This window comes from Vespa mandarinia, chromosome 9 (assembly GCF_050613455.1).
Source record: "Vespa mandarinia isolate Hongniang chromosome 9, ASM5061345v1, whole genome shotgun sequence".
Lineage (NCBI taxonomy): Eukaryota > Metazoa > Arthropoda > Insecta > Hymenoptera > Vespidae > Vespa > Vespa mandarinia.
Genome location: NC_140818.1, coordinates 1,230,001 through 1,249,635, shown reverse-complemented (window position 1 = coordinate 1,249,635; position 19,635 = coordinate 1,230,001). Strand labels below are relative to the sequence as shown.

Genomic DNA, 19,635 nt, shown 5'->3' with positions numbered 1-19,635 from the left:
ATGTATAATCGATTTACAAATCGATTCTGATTGGTTTTTGTTAGGAACTGAGATGATGAAAATAGCGTTATTGGCGAGTAAACGTATGAAAATTAGTCTCTGTTTCTTACTATGAAAGTACATTTTGATCACGTATATTCTTTCTTTTTAATATCTACAAATTACACCTTTGAAAGTTTTTCATTTTATAATTGATACACATAACATTTAAATTGGCCGTTTTCTAATGTAAATAACAATATTGAGACGTCGCGAAGTACACACGCATGTTTAATATACTTTTAAAAGCTACCGTTCAAACAGCTGATTCAGCAAATGCACTTTTGACGCGTGGTGTTGTAAATGTAATATGAATATGAGTGACGTGTAGAATATCGGTACTTCTGTGATCAACATAGTTGTGTTAAATTCGTATATAAATCTATTGACTATTATGAGAATAAATTAATTTTTCGATCGTCAATATCATATACTATTTAAAACGAAATATGTACGTTGACGTGTCTTAATGACGTAATTTCTTTAAAGAAAGATTCCTTGAAAATGTACACGTACACATTAGCAGTGATTGATTAAATATTTCTGAACATTAAATTTGCAATGAGGATACTAAAATTACCGGATCTCCCATGAGACTATATATCTAAAATTGTGAAAATATGAAGCCTAATCAAAGTGTTTTACTTTTCTTGTTCGCGTTGGTTATGTTTTCCATAGCAGAAACAGAAAATGGAGCGAAAAAACGAAGTGATATTACACGAAAAACTAATTCAAAGGAAGAAACAGAAGATAAGACTGTGGAGGATGTAGAAAATGTCTTTGAACATCTACACGAACTGAAAGCTTTACATGAAAGTATATTGAAATTTGTGCCAGATGCTCTTCTAAATGAAAAAATTCCTAAACAAATTAAAGAGGAATCAGAAAGCGAATCCGAAGAACCTGTGGAAAATACGTTAAGAAACGGAGAGTTATGGATGAAAACCATGATAAGTCAATCTAAAGATATGGATTTAATGAATACAAATATGCAATCTATAGAAGATGAAGATTTAACTTCTTGGGTTGACGAAGAACAGTATGAAAATTCTGAAGAAGAAGTGAGAGAACCTTTGACACCGGAACAACAAGAAGGTAAATGAAAATTATATATTAAATATTATATACTTTGTTTTCAATTTTAATAACATGAAATAGATTTAAGAATATTTTGTTCTCTTTTTAATAATTAACTATTATAACTAATTATTCTATAAATATCTTATTATGACTATATCTATTTTAGCCGAGCAATTGTTCAAAAATGCTCAAAGTTTGTTAAATGCAACACGTGCAAACAAATTGGAAGCTTACAAGTTACTAACAGTAGCAGCAACATTGGGACACAAGGAAGCTAGATCTATATTAGCATGGGCACAATTACTTGGAATTCCCATTAGTACTACTACTTCCCGGACTCTTATTCAAAATATTCCTGCTACATACCAAATCTTCAAAGAATTGTCCGAAACAGGCTTACCATCTGCTCATATGGTTTGCAAATAATCTAATAGAAGTATAGAATTATTAATAAAATGTTATAAAATCTAATACTCATCCTTTTTATAGGGTATGGGATTTTTATATGCAACTGGATTAGGTGGAGTCAATGCTTCTCAAGCAAAAGCTTTGCTACATTATACAATGGCAGCATTAGGGGATGATACTCGTGCACAAATGGCTTTAGGTTATAGACATTGGACAGGTGTCACAACTCCTGTTTCATGTGAACGAGCATTAGATTATTATCGAAAAGTAGCAAATAAAGTAGCAGAAGAAGTATCTCTTAGCGGTGGACCAGTTGTACAACGTGTCAGACTTTTAGATGAATATGAAAATCCTGGATACAGTTCTGGAATTTTTGATAGGGACTTAATAGAATATTATCAATTATTAGCTGAACAAGGAGATGTACAAGCTCAAGTAGGTCTTGGTCAACTTCATTATCAAGGAGGTAGAGGAGTTCCTTTGGATCATCAAAGAGCACTACAATATTTTCAACATGCTGCTGATGCAGGCAATCCTATTGCCATGGCATTTTTAGGAAAGGTATGAGGAAAAAGTAATCTTTTTTTATTTGTATGGTAAATTTGTCTTATTACATATTATTGTGTAGATTTACCTTGAGGGAAGTGATATTGTAAAACAAGATAATGAAACAGCATACATGTATTTCAAAAAAGCAGCTGATCTGGGAAATCCTGTTGGACAAAGCGGTTTAGGAATGATGTATTTATATGGAAAAGGTGTTGAAAGAGATACGGCCAAAGCTTTACAATACTTCAGTCAAGCTGCAGAACAAGGATGGGTAGATGGCCAACTTCAACTGGGCAATATGTATTTCAGTATGTATATATAATGAATATTATACTATTTCCAATTTTGGAGAGTTTATATAATACTTATATAATATTCTCGATATATTTATATTTTATTATAAAAATATTTTTATAAGGTGGAACTGGAGTAAGAAAAGATTATAAATTGGCAAACAAGTATTTTAATTTGGCCAGTCAATCAGGCCATGTTTTAGCATATTATAATCTTGCTCAAATGCATGCAACTGGAACTGGCATGATGCGAAGTTGTCCAACAGCTGTAGAATTATTTAAAAATGTTGCTGAAAGAGGAAAATGGAGTGATCAATTAATGACAGCACATACCGACTATAGAGAAGGCAGAGTAGATGAAGCATTTGTCAACTATTACCTTCTTGCTGAAATGGGATACGAAGTGGCTCAGAGTAATGCAGCGTTTATTTTGGATAAAGGTGAAACTACAATCTTCTCTGAAGAGGAAGAATTAGTTCGAGCTTTACAACTTTGGGCAAGAGCGGCTGCTCAAGGATATTCTGCAGCGCAGGTAAAAATTTGTATGGTAAAATAAAATGATTGCAAAAATTTAATGTATATGCGAAAAAAATGTATTTTTCGATAGGTGAAACTTGGCGATGCTCATTACTATGGCAGAGGAACGAAAATAGACTACGAGGAAGCAGCAAGTCATTATCGTTCAGCTTCTGAACAGCAGCATAATGCTCAAGCTACGTTTAATTTGGGCTATATGCATGAACGTGGCCTAGGACTAGCAAAAGATCGTCATTTAGCTAAACGATGTTACGATTTAGCAGCGGAAACTAGTCCTGATGCACGAATACCTGTTGCTTTAGCCTTAATCAAACTTTCTTTCTTATTTGGACTTGACTATTTACAAGAATTTAGTTTAGTCGATCAATTAGATAAGTGGGATCAGTTGCTTGGTCAAAATTGGGATCTGTATTTAATCGGATTTCTTACAGGAATGCTTAGTCTTATCATATACTTCCGCAGGCCGCAGCCACCTCCCCCTCCAAGACCTGTACCTCCTATTAACTAAATTTTTATATTCTCCTGCATTTTGTGTATATGTGCTATTTTAAGCTAAGCTCGGAATATACTTTATAAAAGAACTTCGTTAAACTGACTGTGACATTGTTGATAATGAAATTTAAAGTTTCTTTCTCTAGAACTCTAAGTGATATAAGTTATATACATATAATGATTTTTTAATAATTTTTTGTCTTGTACAGTTTAACCACTTGTGAAGCTGATATAAAATTTTTTGAATATTTTATGTGCAAATGAAGAAAATATAAAAAAACTCGTACCATTAAATATATTGGTGATATTTTTGTCAATACACACTCATTCTTAAAAAACAAAATATTAATAAAAAAATTTTGATTATATCTGTAATGAAACGCATCTATATTATTTGCAATTTCTGAGCTTAGCTTCTAGATCGTTAAGTTTCATTGCAGAAAGAAAATCATCTGGACATTAATATATTTCAATGTTATTTCTTTTTTTTTTTTTTGCAATAGTATGATGAAATAAAATATCTCGGTTTCGTTTACTCTTTCAAAAATCAAATTTTACAATGCACATATATAATTTCAATGGATATACCCTAAAGAATCGGACTGCCTTTTCAAGTGGATAATTATACAGTGATTTTGTACAAATAAATAAATTAAAGAGTAATATTTCAAATGATATCATGTTTGTTATTTTAAATTGCAAATAGCATATATAGAACTCAACAAAAGCCATTGTGTGTGTGTAATATAATGAAATATGAGAATATTGTTAGTTATTTGTACAATAAAAGTGTTTCACCTTTATTATTCATCATATAACATTTTTTCTTGTATTTGTATCTGTATTACAATCAATAATGCTCCAAAATTTTCACTATGGCAACGATAATCAATGTATATCAAAGTCCATTATTGTGTGATGGAATAACCTACTTTATTTTCTATACTAAAAATTTATAGCATTTATCTAAACTATGATATTCTGTAAAAATTTGTCAAGTTTATAAAGATTATGTTTAGTTCACATTTTTCCAGTGATCATAATAAAAGTATTGAATATATGCAATACTTGTTAAATTTTAATTAACATTTATTAATAAGAATAAATTGACACATAAATAAAAATTAAAATGCCAAAAAAAAAACGTGGACCTAGAGATAAAAAGAGTAAAAAAAGTCCTTGGTTGAATGAAAGAGAAACATTATTTTATGAACAACAAATTTTGGATAATAATAGACAATTAGCACGGTATGATATACAATATCCGTATAATTACAAAACTACATAAAATTATATTATATGCTTGATATATGTAAATATTACAGACTGCGAACTACTAATGAAGAACTTGAGCATGAAGTTAAAACTATAAAACAACAGTTTACAAAACTTGAAGAAGATCGTTCAGATATCGTAGCATATTTAAAACGTAATTTAACAGAAAAAATTGAAGAGGCACGTGAATTAAATGAACGAATATCTGCTTTAGAAGAATTGCGAAAAAATGAATTAGCTTCATTTAAGAAAAAAGAAGCAGCAATGGAACTTGAATATCGCACTATGGAAAGTAACTTAAGTGCAGAAGTCAAACTGGCGGGTAGATACATTAATAAATAATAAAGTAAAATCAATTAGTTTATTATTTCATTTATATTTATCAATTAATTGATTTTATTTAAAAAAAAAATATTTATCATAATGTACTTTCATGTGTAGATTCAATTTTTTTTAATCAAAATTATATTACAAATTAATGTATATAGATATATCAATAATTTAAGGAAACAATATACTATGTTCTGATACTTGAACTGTTTGTTAATAGCTGGAAAATTAAATGCATTAGAAGATTGGAGAATAGCACGACTTGATTTAATGCATAAATTTGAAGTACAGGAACAACAATTAAAAGAACAAGAAGAAAGACATAAAAAAACCCTCCATGCTGCTGAAAAAGAATTAATCATTGGAAAGGCTAAGTAATTTAAATATTTTCATATTTATTGATTCTAAAATAACATTTATTTTAAAGATGTTTTTACTTTGTCTCAATTAGTTTATCTTTAAATAACTTATTATGGCCAATAAAACTTAGATAACAAATATTTTTTTCATTACAAAAGAATGCAAAGAGAAATGGAGGAACGGTTAAATGAATTAGCTGAAAAGTTTAGAGAAGCAACCAATATTCGTATAGCAGATACTACTCATAGAGCAGTTAGAGAAAACATTGCATTAAATCAAGAATTAGATATAATGCTGGAAGTTTGCCGTGAACTACATTCTAGTACTATGGATTATAAAGAAGCAGTTAAGATGTTAAAATTACAAGCTGATTTATTTGAAGCAGAAAAAAATATCACTTTAAATAAAACAATTAAACAAAAGCATATAATTAATAATCTTGTACAAGATTGTAATGATATGACTGATGAATATGTGAAACTAAAAAGATTCAATTATTATCTTCTTAATCATACAGCAATATTAGAAGAATATAAAGAGAGATCTGTTACAGCTGAAAAAAAAGTTCGCATTCTTGAACAACATTTACAACAAACTAAAAAAAGTAAAACTCAAATATTAGCAGAAATTTACTCTAAACAACAAGAATTTGATAATCTAAATCAGATATTACAAGAAGCTAAACAATGTATAATGGAAGCATTACAGGTAAACAAATAAACTTAAAATACTGAAATCATCTCTTTTGATTACTTTTACATTGACTTTAAATGTCTTATTATAGTTGCAAGAAAAATTATCTGCAGAAGATGTATGCGGTTCTTGTTATGTTGATCTTAAAGAAGAAGTACTTTCTTCTCTTCTTAATATATTAAAAAAGCAATCCATTCCTAGTATATCATCTCATCATATAAGTCAACAAGTACATAATTATTATATTTCTAATTATATCAAATAAGTCATAATATGGTTTCTTTTTAAAATGTACATATAATGTGCTTTGTATTGTAACTTATTGATATGATATTATTGAATTACTAATTACATAAAAATATATTTAGGAAGAAGACATAGAATGTCACTATGAAAAAGGTAGTTTGGGTTTAATGCAAACCACAGTCGAAGTAAGAGAGGATCAACAAGGAGAGGATGAATCTGTAGAAACAAAAAAAGAAGAAAAAAAGGAATCTTTATCTGTGCATGAGAAAATACCATCTTGTTTATTAAATGATGATAGTTCTGATATAATCTCACCATCATCATCCATAAATCATGTTCATGAAATAATTTAAAATATATTAATGTTATCTTTTATATTTATACTTATATTTATATTTACATTTATATACAACGTGCATATTCATATGTATACACAACACACACACGCACGCACCATCAAATGTATCTCTGTATATTATTACTTATTTACACTACTATAAAGATCTGTATTCATTTTAATTGTATATGTAATATAAATAGCCTTAATATATATGTATATAAAAAAGTTTAAAAAATTTGGAAGTTTTATTTTCTTTTACAAAAATTTTGTCAAAAGTGGTATTTTTTCGAGAGAATAGTTTAACATAAAAATAAAGCTTTTCTATAGCCATCTTTTGGAAGAACATCTGTACTAGTAGTAAGATGTAACTTTTCGCGTTACTGCGCATTTGTGTAAAATTTTGGCGCGTAGCATGCATTTGTTTTTAACTTCGTAACCTTGTTTCCTTGTTCCTTTATTAGATGCACGAGAAGGGCTTAGTTGAATCATAAATTAATTGGTTTTAAAAAATTATTTTATTTTGTTAGTTAGTGTTATAAAAGAGAATTGTTAAAATGACATCATTACGAAATACAGGAAAGTTTCGAATGGATAAAAAAAATATCAAAAATGATCAAAAAGATATTAATCCTGAGTCTGGTGCTAATTCAGAGTAAATTTTTTCCCTTTGTATATATCATTTGTTATATATTCATAATGAATCTTTTTCATTATATTCTTTTTTTTTTAGAGAAAGCTCAGTAGGAAGATTAAATCAAATTAATGAAAATATAAGAGTGGATATTCTGTATGGATTTCACACATTTACTGATATAAAAGAAAGAGTTGGATTTTTAATTAATATGCATACTGTAATATATGCATATATATAATTGTTTAATATTTTTTAAGTAAAGTATCAGCTTATATTATTGATAATGTATATCTTTATTTGTAGACAGAAATTAGAGAAGATGACAAACGCTTATTGAGTGGCGTAGACTACTATTTCTTAGAAGAGGATTGTACCAGATTTAAAATTTCATTACCATATCGTCCATATTTCTATATCTTATGTCGTAAAGATACTTTAGAAGAAGTTTCTACTTTTTTATATAAGAAATATAATGGTCGTGTTGTTAAAATTGAACCTATTAGTAAAGAAGATTTAGATTTAGTAAGGAGTTACTATTTATTATAATAAATTTAAACAAATAGATATTTATCTATCTGATAATATATCTTTTCATAGAAAAAATAAATATAAACTTTGTTTCATTTTTATAGCCTAATCATTTAATCGGTTTGAAACAAAAATATTTGAAATTGTATTTTGAAAATACAGTTGATTTAACGAAAGTAAGACGTGAAATAATGAGCGCCGTTAGAGTAAATAAGGAAAGAGAAAAAAGTCGTACTTATTACACAGATATGTTGTCTAATGTTTTGAATCCAACTGAAGAACAAAAGGGAAAACAAATTGTAGACCATATGGAAAATATACTTGATATCAGGTATAAGTGTTATACTTATATTTGGATTACTTGCTTGATTTTTTATTATAATTAAATATTTTATAAAGGGAATATGATGTACCGCATCATCAACGAGTATCCATTGATGCTGGTATATTCTGTGGTGCTTGGTATTCTGTTAAAAGTAAAGGATCTGAACCAGCTATTATTACAAGAAGGAATGATATTATTGAACCTCCAGATCCAATTGTATTGGCATATGATATTGAAACAACAAAACTTCCATTAAAATTTCCAGATGCTAGTACAGATCAAATTATGATGATATCATATATGATAGATGGACAGGTATTAATTTTATCTGCAACATTATTATAAATCAGATATATATTATATGTAATCATAAAAGGATGAATTTTTTATATGCTATGTTTTTAGGGATATTTAATAACAAATAGAGAAATAATTTCAGAAGATATAGAAGACTTTGAATATACGCCAAAGCCAGAATTTGAGGGTTTATTTACAATTTATAATGAACCTAATGAAAAAGCAACAATAAAGAAATTTTTTGATCACATCAATGATGTCAAACCACATATTTTTGTTACATACAATGGTGACTTTTTTGATTGGCCTTTTGTGGAAGCAAGAGCAGCTGTTCATAACATGACAATGAAAGATAGAATTGGTTTTACAAAAAATCGTGAAGGAGTTTACTCTAGTAGACCAGCTATACACATGGATTGTTTGAAGTATGTATATGACATTGTTACTCTTGTTTATTTTATCAAATTTAATTAATACTTTATTTTTGCAGCTGGGTGCGGCGTGATTCTTATCTTCCTGTTGGATCACAAGGTTTAAAAGCTGTTACAAAAGCAAAGCTTCGATATGATCCAGTTGAATTAGATCCTGAAGAAATGTGTAGACTAGCAGTTGAAGAACCACAAACTCTTGCGAGTTATTCTGTATCTGATGCAGTAGCAACCTATTATTTATATCAAAAATACGTGCATCCATTTATATTTGCGTTATCTACTATTATTCCCTTGGAACCTGATGAGGTTTATAAAATATTTTTACAGCTTTAAAAATATATATAAATAAATAACAAATTTTATGTTTTATTATTATGTTATATAGGTACTTAGAAAAGGTAGTGGAACTCTTTGCGAATCTCTTCTTATGGTAGAGGCCTTTAAAGCTAATATCATATTCCCTAATAAAGAAGAAGCAGAGCTGAATAAGTTAACTAAGCATGGTCATGTATTAGATCAAGAAACATATGTAGGTGGTCATGTAGAAGCATTGGAAAGTGGAGTATTTCGAGCAGATATTCCATGCCATTTTAAAATAGTACCAAAGATGATAAATGAATTAATGAACGGAGTTGAAAGTGCTTTAAAATATGCAATCCAAGAAGAAGAAAAAGTACCAATGGATATGATAACCAATTTTGATGATATTGTGACAGAGATAAAAAATAAGTTACAATCTCTGAAGGATCATCCTTTGAGACTTGAAAATCCTGTAATATATCATTTGGATGTTGGTGCAATGTATCCAAATATTATTTTAACTAATCGACTGCAGCCTTCTGCTATGGTTAATGAATTTGACTGTGCTGCATGTGATTACAACAAACCTGGAGCTCTTTGTAAAAGAGAAATGAAATGGATGTGGAGGGGAGAATATTGTAAGTAAACAAAATATAATAAATTAAAAAATAAGATATTCTAGAATAAATTATTAAACATTTTTTCTCTTTTCTTTTCCTAATTTTTTTGTAATTCCAAATATTAGCTAGCTTTTGTTTGCTTATTTAATTTTATTTTTGTTATTTAGTGGCTGCTAACATTGGTGAATACCAAAGAATTCAACAACAACTTGAAATAGAAAAATTTCCTCCATTCTTTCCTGGAGGTTCTCAAAGAGCATTTCATCAATTGTCTAAAAAAGAACAAGCGGCTTTTGAAAAAAAAAGACTTACAGAATACTCTAAGAAAGTATACAAAAAGGCCAAAATTACAAGTATGGAAGAAAGAACTCAAATTGTCTGTCAAAAAGAAAATTCTTTCTATGTAGATACTGTACGAGCATTTAGAGATAGACGATATGAATATAAGGCACTAACTAAAGTTGCTAAACAGCAAGTAACAGCAGCTACAGCACAGGGTGATGCAGCTGATATTAAATCTGCCAAAAATAGAGAAGTTTTATATGATTCTTTACAGTTAGCTCATAAATGTATTCTCAATTCTTTCTATGGCTATGTCATGAGAAAAGGGTATATATCATTTGTATGTTTAAATTTATTTTTTAATAGTTTAAGTTCTTAATCTTTATTTAAAGTGATTGTATTTTTTACATTTATTTTCTTTTTATTTGCTTACTTTATATTTAATAGATCACGATGGCATAGCATGGAAATGGGTGGTATTGTATGCTATACAGGAGCTAATATTATCATGAAAGCCAGAGAAATCATAGAACAAGTTGGTCGTCCATTAGAATTAGATACAGATGGTATTTGGTGTGTGTTGCCTGCATCATTCCCAGATAGTGTGATCGTTCATACTACTCACCCAAAAAAATCGAAACTTACTATTTCTTATCCTAATGCTATTCTCAACTATATGGTGAAAGTATGTTAAAAATAATCATTATTTTATAATATTTTTAAGTTTTCATATATGTGTTTAAATATATATATATATAAAATTTGTAATAAATAGGAAAAATTCACTAATTATGTATATCATGAACTTGTGGATTCTGAAAATATGAAATATGAAATAAGACATGAGAATTCAATTTTTTTTGAAGTCGATGGACCATATTTAGCTATGGTATTACCAGCAGCAAAAGAAGAAGGAAAAAAATTAAAAAAACGATATGCAGTATTTAATTTTGACGGTAGTTTGGCAGAGTTGAAAGGTTTTGAGGTCAAAAGAAGAGGTGAATTAGAATTAATTAAAAATTTTCAATCTTCTGTTTTTGAATCATTTTTGCACGGTAAAACACTGGAGGAATGTTATGCATCTGTTGCTAAAGTGGCCAATCATTGGCTTGATATTCTTTATAGCAAGGTAAAAATTACTTTACTAGTAATCGCATATACAAGCACATGTACACAGATATCTTTTATAACATTGAGTTATCTAATTTCCAAAATATATATTATTTAGTGTGCAAATATACCTGATATGGATTTATATGAACTTATAACTGAAAATAAATCTATGTCACGTAAATTAGAAGAATATGGGCAACAAAAGTCTATATCAATTACAACTGCCAAAAGATTGGCTGAATTTTTAGGAGATGAAATGCTCAAGGATGCAGGTTTAGCATGTAAATCTGTTATAGCTATAAAACCTGTTGGTGCACCTGTTACAGAACGGTCTCATAATTATTATTATTTTATATTATTTTTATATTTGAGTACATAAAAAATCAAATATAATTAAATAGAAATTCATATTTGTACTAAATTTATTATGTCATTTGATTATATTTAAATATTATAGGGCTGTGCCTTTGGCCATATTTCAAGCAGATCCAGCAGTGAAGAAACATTATTTACGAAAATGGTTAAAAGATTCAAGTATACAAGATGATGATATACGCCAAATATTGGATTGGGGTTATTACATTGAAAGGCTTGGAAGTGCTATACAGAAAATTATAACTATACCAGCAGCTATGCAAGGGGTATGCATATAAAAATATTAAAAAAATATTAAAACGAAATTAAATTTGTTAAGTAATTTGTTTCTTTTAGCTTGCAAATCCAGTTCCAAGAGTCAAACATCCAGACTGGTTGCATAAAAAAGTAATGGAGAAGAATGCAATTCATAAGCAAAAACAGATTACTGATTTTTTTAATAAAACAAATACATCTAGTGACGAAAATAATGATAGTAATGCGAACGTTGCAGAATCTTGTGACATAGAAGATTTAGCAGGTAGAAAAGAAAGTTTTAAAGTACCTATTGCAAATGTTATAAAAAGAAAAAGAAGAAACAGTGAAGAGGAAGAAGATAATATTAAAAATAAAAGTTGGAAAGAAATATTAGGTGCACCACCTCCTAGAGGAACTACAAAAGTATATTCATATAATTAAATTAATTATTACTGAGTTTTTTCTCCTATTAAAATCTATTTATTTATATTTAACTGTGTTTAACAGGAGGAACGCTTAAAGTGGTTGGAATTTCACAAAAAGAAATGGCAATTTCAAGCTAAACAAAGAGGACAACATGTTAAGAAAAAAAGTAAAATCGCAGACAATGATAATGAATCTAGTTTTGGTGTAATAAGAAATCCTCAATCTTCGACAACATTATCGGGCTTCTTACGACGTGCACAGAAAAAAATACTTCAGACGCCATGGCAAATTGTTGAAGTATATAAATTTCTCTTTTTCATAATTCTTTTTGTGCGTATTACAGAATTTAATTTTACTTATGATTAACAGTTGACACCAACAAATGAACCTGGCATGTTTCGATTGTGGATAATGGTAGATGATGATTTGCAAAGAGTGCGTCTTATAGTACCACGTATTTTTTATGTAAATAGTCGTGAAGTAAGACCTGATCCTGGTCCAAATCAATTATGGAAAAAATGTTCCAGAATCTTACCAAGATCGCGCAGAGTATATAATCTTTATCAATATTCAGTACCAGAAGCACTGTACCAACAACATAATCAGTAAGATATAATAACAAATCAATATACATATAATCACGTTAATATATAATATAATTGAATATTATGATTGTATATTTTTTTAAAGAGGCTTAATATCAGATTTAACTAAGCCATATATTGAAGGAATTTATGAAACTCAAATGTCATTAGAATTTAGAGCTATACTTCAATTAGGATGTGTGTGTATTGTGGATCCAAAGTCAAGAAAAAAGATACCAGATGGATCTGATACGTTTTTATTAGAACAATTACAATTTAAAAGTATTGCTGTACAACCTTATCTCCAACAGGTAGTAAAATTATATAAAAATTTTGAATTATATATATAAAAATGTTATTTTAAATATTTTAAATTAATGTATTTTCATTTAATATTATAAAAATTTTTATTTTAGTGGGAATCAATGAATCATATATTTTTATATCATCATTGGAGCGCAAATCATCAAAAATCCTTATGGGGACTATTTCTAAGTGCAAGTAAACGAGCACATATATTTATCTTGGATTCAGTTTCATCTAATCAAATGCCAAACCTAAATGCATTATATACACATGAGAAGAATATAACGTAAGCTTATATAATCCATAATAAAGTATAAAGAAATAATTTTTTTGTATTGTCATTATTATAATAATGTTAAATATATTTATAGTGTAGAGAAAATTGGACAGGACAAAGTGAAAACATTACCTGATACAATGAAATTTGTAGTCAAAGTAGAAACAAATTTTCAGCAAATGTGTAGAGTATTACAAGCAGCTTTACAAGCATATAAAAATGAAAATCATGGTAATACAGTTGTAATCTTGCAAACAGCAACAGGTAAGTACTTTATCATTTTATTTATTTCTTACATAAACATCATTTTTTAATAAACTTCATTTAATTGTTCATGACTCGCATATTTAAATAGATAGAGCAACTTTAACTGCAGAAATGCCTTTACTCCATGAATTCCCATTAATTAATACACATGTTCGTGATGTTGAAAACTTATATCATACAATGGAATGGCAAAAATTAGGTGCTAAAATGATGATAAGACATTATTTAAAAATTCAACAAATATTAGAGTTAATGGTAGAACAATGCAGATTCTTTCATGTTCCTATTGGAAATATACCAGCTGATCCAACTCTTTTTGGAGCAGATTTATTTTATGCTAGACATTTACAGAAAAATAACTTTATATTATGGTGTTCTCCAACTGAGAAACCTGACCTTGGTGGTAATGAAAATGATGACAGCAGGTAATCTTTATTATATTTTTCTGATTAATAACTAATAATTAATAATATAAATATTGTGAATACAAATATTCTAAAAAATTATAGATTACTAAGTGCCTTCGAAGAAAGTACAAGCTGCATTATAAATAATGCAGCTACATATTCTAGTGTATGTGTAGAATTAGATATAGAGAGCCTTGCAGTAAATACATTATTGCAACATCATAATGTTCATATTATTGATGGTACTAATACATTCGTTGCATTTAGCAACATACAAAAAGCATCATTACAGGTATTAACTATATATGACACATGACTTGTTTAGTCAATTATATTTAAATGTGATTTTTTTTACAATTACAAGGAAATGGTAACAGGTGATACGCCAATTGCCTCAATTCCAAGTTATGACGAAACTACATTATGTAGTCCCGCTTTTAAAATATTACAAATTATGGTAAATGCATGGTTACGTGATGTAACAGTGTATAAAAATGTCTTTGCAGATTATCAAATAATACATTTTTATAGGTAATTTGTAATATTATTGAAGTTATTTCAGAATTTTTTAATATATGTATATATATATATTTTTTTTAATATTTCAGATGGTTGCGTTCACCTAATGCCTTGTTATATGATCCCGCCTTATATCGTATATTATGTAATTATATGAAGAAATTATTTATACAATTGATAGCAGCATTTAAAAATCTTGGTTGTATCATTGTATTTGCAAATTTTAATAAGATCATTGTATGCACAAAAAAGAGAACATTATCCGATGCTTTAGGGTATGTAGAATTTGTTGTTACTACTATACGTGACAAAGAACTTTTTCATAGCATTGAGATGACTTCTGAGCAATGTTGGGACTATTTAATTTGGTTAGATTTGGTAAGTAATTTTGTATATCATATAATAAATGAAAAACTCATATACATAACAAGAAAAAAAGTAACAAAAGTCATTATTATGTCTTTATCTATAAACAGCATAATTATGCTGGCATAAGGGGGAAGATACAAAAAATTACAGATGAAAATACTACACAAGCTGATGATAATTGTGGCACAAAAGATAATACTCCCAGTAGCTCTACTGCTGATAATGATGATAATGATGATGACACAGTAAGTTTCGATTAGCAAATTTCACAGAAATTAATGACATGTAAAGTTGTAATATGAATTAATAATTCTATTATTAATAACCTCTATTTTAAATGAACCTTTCAGCCTGAAATTGTAATGAACTGGAACTTGGCATCTTATTTACCTAAAGAAGTAGCATGTCAAAGTACTTTTAATGCTATTATTGCAGGGTACATAAGTGCTACTTATCAACATATATGTACAAACGAAGAAACATCTGATAATCTTTTACATAAAAAAAGAACTGATTGTAGTCAAGATTTTATTGCACCACTCGGACTTGGTGCATTGGAAAATACAGCACATTTTGCTAAAAAACTTATTTCAGGAGAAATGTCACAAAAACTTTTTCAGTTAGTGTCTTATATACATATCAAAATTGAAAATATTTTTTTTATATATATTATTAATGTCTATAAAATTAATTTTTATAGAATAATACAGAAAATACATAAAAAAATGCCAGAAAAAGTATTAACATCTCAAGAACATCCTGATTTAAATCTAGATGGCAAAGATAATAAAACAATTAATCCAGCACTTGAATTAATAAAAGCTGTATGCAAGGTATTGTTTTTTATCTAATGTTTATATTAGTATGCATAATGAAAAATATATCAAAGTTTAAACCAAATTTTCTAATTATAGGTTTTATCTTTGGACAAAGAACTTGAGAACGAAGTATATAATTTACAAACAAATTTGTTGCGATTAATAAGAGTAGGTGGTTTTGGTGATGATGTTGAATGGAAAGATCCGTGCATATCTCTCATATTGCCCGAGATCATATGCAAAGGATGTAATCATACCAGGGATATAGATCTTTGTAAAGATACTTATGTACACGTAGAAAATAATAAGTACGTATAATAATATCGCATAATATTATAAGTATATTATGTTATAGTTTATCCAAAAAAAGAAATATTTATATTATTTTCAGGTGTATGTGGAAGTGTCCTCTATGTGAAACAATTTATGATAATAAAGAAATAGAATTTTTACTAATAAATATATTAAATCGCAAGAGTATGGCATATATACTCCAAGATTTACAATGCAGCAAATGTCTTGAAATTAAGAGAGGAAATATGGATGAACGTTGCACTTGTGGTGGTGATTTTAAAACATTAGTGTGTGCAAAAGAAATTGCACAGTATGCAAAAAAATGTAAGTCTATAGCTAATAAGTGTCAAATGAGTATTTTAGCGGAAATGGTGAACAAAACAGGACTTTTGCCGTGTGAAGTGTAATATTTTATGGTTTTTTTTTGTTTTGTATATTTATAATACTATAATAATAAAAATAATGAAAATACAATCTCTCTCAAATTATTTATTTATTATTTTTTTACAATGAACATTTTAATACATTGAATGATTTTATATATACATTTTCTACTTGAAGATCATGTTGATATATCTAACTTTTTGATACTCCTGAATCTATTGGTGGATCTAAGAAATACAAATTAATAAATTAAGTATTATATTGGTCATTTGAATAAAATATTTTCAAATTTTAATAGAAAGTTGGTCAAGTTACACAACATACCAGTAAAAGTAAATGTTGGGAAAGTTGTCATATCTGTGCCAGGAGAACAACCAAATTGAGTAGCAAGTTTTTCTAATTCAGCTTTTCTTTCTTTTTCAATTTCTGGAGTTGGGTCAACTAATTTTCCACCTCTATGCTCAGAAATAAAAATATTGTTTTAGTAACTTCATTTTATAATTAATAAAGAATCAAGCGAAGTATGAAAAAATAACTGTATAGAATAATTGATATGTAACGCTTACTGGCTCTTATTGGTATATTCTCGAATTTTATCTATAAAAAGTTTTTGTATGGGATCAGTAGCCTTTTGGAGAGCAGGTGCTATTATTCCTATATTGCGTTTGCATATTTTAGAAATATTTGGAGAAAGACGTAACCTCAACATGTTTATCTAAAATAAATTATGATATTCATTTATCAAATTAGAAAAATTTAATTAAAAATATAGAAGATATAAAATCTTTGTATCACACAATTATTTGTTATTTCTTTTATATTTGATGAGAAATAAAAATTTCATATGTTTGAACTACGGACACATTTTATCTTACGTAATAAATTCTACCATTATACAAACTTATTAAGTAGTTATACGAACGATATAATAAACTCTATAAATTATTGAATAAAAACATTAAAACAACATAAAACTTCTAATGTCTTTTAAATAACATAAAATTTTCTCACATTCTATTTAACGAATAAAATGTAGACTCAAATACACTACATACACTGTAGTCAAGCCTAATTTACCGAATTGTCGCTACATGATCTTGCCGCCACTTGTCATCGGTATAAAACTTACGCGTGCGTAGTAATGATCAAAAAATATAATGTTGAGTTATCGATATATATTACCATATGAGTAAATAAAATAGTTTTTATTGATATTGTGTCTATACTTTTCTTTATAATAATCTAATATTTATACAAATAAGAGTAATCATTCGAAATCATATTCAGCATAACCTATGAAAGAAATTTCCTGACATCAATAGCAAACGATCGCACCGAGTACAGCCAATAAAATCAATAATTTGAAAGGATTAATTAATAACTAAATGAAAATTATTTTGAGATATTAAAAAGTATTGCAATATGTATTATTTTGTGAAAAAAATTCACTGAAATTACCATTTTCAGCATTACCACTACTAAGGAAACTCCAAACTGTTATTGATCTGGCGAAGGATAAGAATTGTAGGTGGCTCCCCCCTTTAGTGATGCTTTCAACAACAATTCGTGAGCTCCGTTATTAATTAAATGAATTCTTTTTACAGCTACGCTAAGTATATTAAAATTTCTTAAATGAGGAAATTAGAGTCGCAAGAACCATGGGGTGCCGATCGTTTAGAAGCTCAATTGGAGGCTGCTCGCGATGGACTGAGAGGTCTCGATCGAAGTATTCGAAAAATTTTGGGCCGGGACCTACCTGACGGTGAAAACGGACCGATACAACCCCCTCCCAGGTCAAACATACCCTAATATTTATTCTACTAAATGTGATACGATGACCGATGTTAATTTAGTACACTATTATTTGTGAAATATGTTTTCTTTGCACATAAGAGTACATTTGCAATATGTGTTTTGAAACATAACCTAAATGTTCCGATGATATTCAGCAGTATTAATATTTACTATATCTATATTTAGATATCAACCAATAAATCAAATTAATAATTTAAAACATTATATAATAAAGTTGATTTTTTGGAAAACTTGTAGAACATCAAATGTAATAATTAGTTGTATTATTAGCAGACTATCCCAAAAGCGACCATTGCAAGAAGATCGTCGACGAGTCGTATCAGATTTCGTAAATAATGAAATACCTGGTGCAAAAAGGCGTTGGCAAGCATCTAATGGAGAACCAAAAACGGTTTTTAGTCGTTTGAGTGCTCGCGTTCCTTCGACTGCTGATGACAGTGCAGATGAAGATGATACTGCTATTAAAGTAATATTATTCTTCTATAACATATTGTTATTGTTTTATGTAAAATTATAAACATTTATGTTTGCTTATCACAGCCTGCTGTGTCATCAAGAGTAATTGCTACGCCCAGAGAAATTCCTTCACGTCAAGAAGTTATCAGAAGAGAAAGAATAGATGAACGTAGTCGACAAAGGAATAAACGAATGTTTGGTGCACTTTTGGGTACTTTGCAAAAATTTAGATTAGAAGAGACCAAGTTAAAAGCAAAGGTAAATAATCAACATATATTAATTATGTTAATTTCTAAAATCAAGGCTTTTCTTTTAATATAATTGTAGGAAGATAAAAAAGCGGAGGTAGAAGCACGGGTAGAAGAAGCACGAAGAAGAGAAAAAGAGGAATTACGGCGAGAAAGACAACAATTATTTTTATCGCGTAAACGACAATTAGCGGAAGTACGAGCATTAGAAGCAAAGCTGGCGCGAAGTCGACAATTTCAAGATTGGCGTGCTGCGCAATTACCACTTGCTTCGTTTATAAAGACACGTACTCAACCTTCTATATACTACATACCAAAACGAAAAAATCCTCAGACTGAAAGTTTGCTTGCTCAATCTGCGAAAGAACTTCATGGTTTGTATTTATATCACTTTTAATTGTAAATTTATTTTTTCTGTAGTCATTTTAACAATATTATTGTTTAATAATTTTTGTTTTTTTTCTCTTTTCTTTTTTTCCATATCACAGAGGAAATTGAAAGAAGAGAAAAAGCTTTGCTCGAAGAACTTGAATTGATAGAAACGCAAATAGGCCTTGGAAAACAGCAACAAAACTTTGACGGAAACACATCTTTGAATGCATCGGAAGAGGTATCTCAAACTGTAGAAGAAGGAGAAGAAAATCGTGATCCAAATCCGGAGAATAATGTAGAAACAGCCAA

At 28.5% G+C, this 19,635-nt stretch overlaps 5 protein-coding genes across 9 annotated transcripts in view; 4 read left to right on the top strand and 1 right to left on the bottom strand.

Annotated features, from left to right (window-relative positions):
- The first annotated feature begins 90 nt into the window (after window positions 1-90).
- Window positions 91-3,668, top strand: Hrd3 (HMG-coA reductase degradation 3). Its single transcript, XM_035877346.2, has 6 exons — window positions 91-1,134; window positions 1,286-1,533; window positions 1,609-2,088; window positions 2,156-2,384; window positions 2,495-2,901; window positions 2,977-3,668. Exons 1-6 carry the CDS (start codon window positions 660-662, stop codon window positions 3,412-3,414), a joined length of 2,277 nt encoding a protein of 758 aa, XP_035733239.1. The 5' UTR covers window positions 91-659; the 3' UTR covers window positions 3,415-3,668.
- Window positions 3,669-4,472: 804 nt separating this feature from the next.
- LOC118446553 (cilia- and flagella-associated protein 157) lies at window positions 4,473-6,837 on the top strand. The gene is made up of 6 exons (XM_035877347.2): window positions 4,473-4,646; window positions 4,724-4,995; window positions 5,224-5,377; window positions 5,522-6,071; window positions 6,148-6,285; window positions 6,425-6,837. The coding sequence occupies exons 1-6, from the start codon at window positions 4,528-4,530 to the stop codon at window positions 6,653-6,655; spliced, it is 1,464 nt and encodes a 487-aa protein (XP_035733240.1). The 5' UTR covers window positions 4,473-4,527; the 3' UTR covers window positions 6,656-6,837.
- A 217-nt stretch (window positions 6,838-7,054) lies between these two features.
- DNApol-epsilon255 (DNA polymerase epsilon catalytic subunit 1) lies at window positions 7,055-16,459 on the top strand. The gene is made up of 28 exons (XM_035877391.2): window positions 7,055-7,294; window positions 7,373-7,493; window positions 7,580-7,798; window positions 7,909-8,135; window positions 8,204-8,444; window positions 8,535-8,851; window positions 8,917-9,163; window positions 9,243-9,795; window positions 9,945-10,386; window positions 10,507-10,744; window positions 10,835-11,188; window positions 11,288-11,502; window positions 11,630-11,813; window positions 11,884-12,207; window positions 12,292-12,507; window positions 12,580-12,815; window positions 12,901-13,105; window positions 13,211-13,386; window positions 13,472-13,641; window positions 13,733-14,069; window positions 14,154-14,343; window positions 14,416-14,582; window positions 14,660-14,948; window positions 15,047-15,184; window positions 15,290-15,558; window positions 15,640-15,772; window positions 15,854-16,065; window positions 16,149-16,459. The coding sequence occupies exons 1-28, from the start codon at window positions 7,197-7,199 to the stop codon at window positions 16,456-16,458; spliced, it is 6,828 nt and encodes a 2,275-aa protein (XP_035733284.2). The 5' UTR covers window positions 7,055-7,196; the 3' UTR covers window position 16,459.
- A 61-nt stretch (window positions 16,460-16,520) lies between these two features.
- Window positions 16,521-18,035, bottom strand: LOC118446574 (ATP synthase-coupling factor 6, mitochondrial). Of its 3 annotated transcripts, none has more exons than XM_035877403.2 (4): window positions 17,894-18,035; window positions 17,002-17,150; window positions 16,760-16,890; window positions 16,521-16,662 (listed from the first exon to the last, which is right to left on the bottom strand). In XM_035877403.2, the coding sequence occupies exons 1-4, from the start codon at window positions 17,903-17,905 to the stop codon at window positions 16,628-16,630; spliced, it is 327 nt and encodes a 108-aa protein (XP_035733296.1). In that variant the 5' UTR covers window positions 17,906-18,035; the 3' UTR covers window positions 16,521-16,627. The 3 variants fall into 3 exon arrangements, with proteins under 3 accessions (XP_035733296.1, XP_035733298.1, XP_035733297.1); XM_035877405.2 differs by lacking the exon at window positions 17,894-18,035 and adding an exon at window positions 17,491-17,624; XM_035877404.2 differs by lacking the exon at window positions 17,894-18,035 and adding an exon at window positions 17,447-17,597.
- The window catches only part of Pnn (desmosome associated protein-like protein pinnin), a 3,821-nt gene continuing 1,923 nt past the window's right edge, over window positions 17,738-19,635 (top strand). Inside the window, exons 1-6 of one of the 3 annotated variants that reach the window (XM_035877399.2) lie at window positions 17,738-17,959; window positions 18,040-18,228; window positions 18,521-18,716; window positions 18,791-18,964; window positions 19,034-19,328; window positions 19,443-19,635. The exon at window positions 19,443-19,635 is cut by the window's right edge and continues 1,923 nt beyond it. In XM_035877399.2, the coding sequence (XP_035733292.1) occupies window positions 18,068-18,228; window positions 18,521-18,716; window positions 18,791-18,964; window positions 19,034-19,328; window positions 19,443-19,635 (1,019 nt within the window). In that variant the 5' untranslated portion in view covers window positions 17,738-17,959; window positions 18,040-18,067. Of the gene's footprint in view, window positions 17,960-18,039; window positions 18,229-18,520; window positions 18,717-18,790; window positions 18,965-19,033; window positions 19,329-19,442 lie in introns of those variants that run through there. The other 2 variants (XR_014982587.1, XM_035877401.2) reach the window with 2 other exon arrangements.

What these genes read in the sequence shown, in the direction of transcription:
- DNApol-epsilon255 (XM_035877391.2), top strand. Translation starts at nt 7,197, where the DNA reads ATGACATCATTACGAAATACAGGAAAGTTTCGAATGGATAAAAAAAAT. An exon ending in ATACACATGGATTGTTTGAA is followed by an intron (nt 8,852 to 8,916) that starts GTATGTATATGA and finishes TTATTTTTGCAG; the next exon opens with CTGGGTGCGGCGTGATTCTT. An exon ending in TACAACCTTATCTCCAACAG is followed by an intron (nt 13,106 to 13,210) that starts GTAGTAAAATTA and finishes TTTTTATTTTAG; the next exon opens with TGGGAATCAATGAATCATAT.
- Hrd3 (XM_035877346.2), top strand. Translation starts at nt 660, where the DNA reads ATGAAGCCTAATCAAAGTGTTTTACTTTTCTTGTTCGCGTTGGTTATG. An exon ending in GCTTACCATCTGCTCATATG is followed by an intron (nt 1,534 to 1,608) that starts GTTTGCAAATAA and finishes TCCTTTTTATAG; the next exon opens with GGTATGGGATTTTTATATGC. An exon ending in ACTGGGCAATATGTATTTCA is followed by an intron (nt 2,385 to 2,494) that starts GTATGTATATAT and finishes TATTTTTATAAG; the next exon opens with GTGGAACTGGAGTAAGAAAA.
- LOC118446574 (XM_035877403.2), bottom strand. An exon ending in GAATATACCAATAAGAGCCA is followed by an intron (nt 16,891 to 17,001) that starts GTAAGCGTTACA and finishes TTCTGAGCATAG; the next exon opens with AGGTGGAAAATTAGTTGACC. An exon ending in CCCAACATTTACTTTTACTG is followed by an intron (nt 16,663 to 16,759) that starts GTATGTTGTGTA and finishes TGTATTTCTTAG; the next exon opens with ATCCACCAATAGATTCAGGA.
- LOC118446553 (XM_035877347.2), top strand. Translation starts at nt 4,528, where the DNA reads ATGCCAAAAAAAAAACGTGGACCTAGAGATAAAAAGAGTAAAAAAAGT. An exon ending in TTAATCATTGGAAAGGCTAA is followed by an intron (nt 5,378 to 5,521) that starts GTAATTTAAATA and finishes TCATTACAAAAG; the next exon opens with AATGCAAAGAGAAATGGAGG. An exon ending in GTATAATGGAAGCATTACAG is followed by an intron (nt 6,072 to 6,147) that starts GTAAACAAATAA and finishes GTCTTATTATAG; the next exon opens with TTGCAAGAAAAATTATCTGC.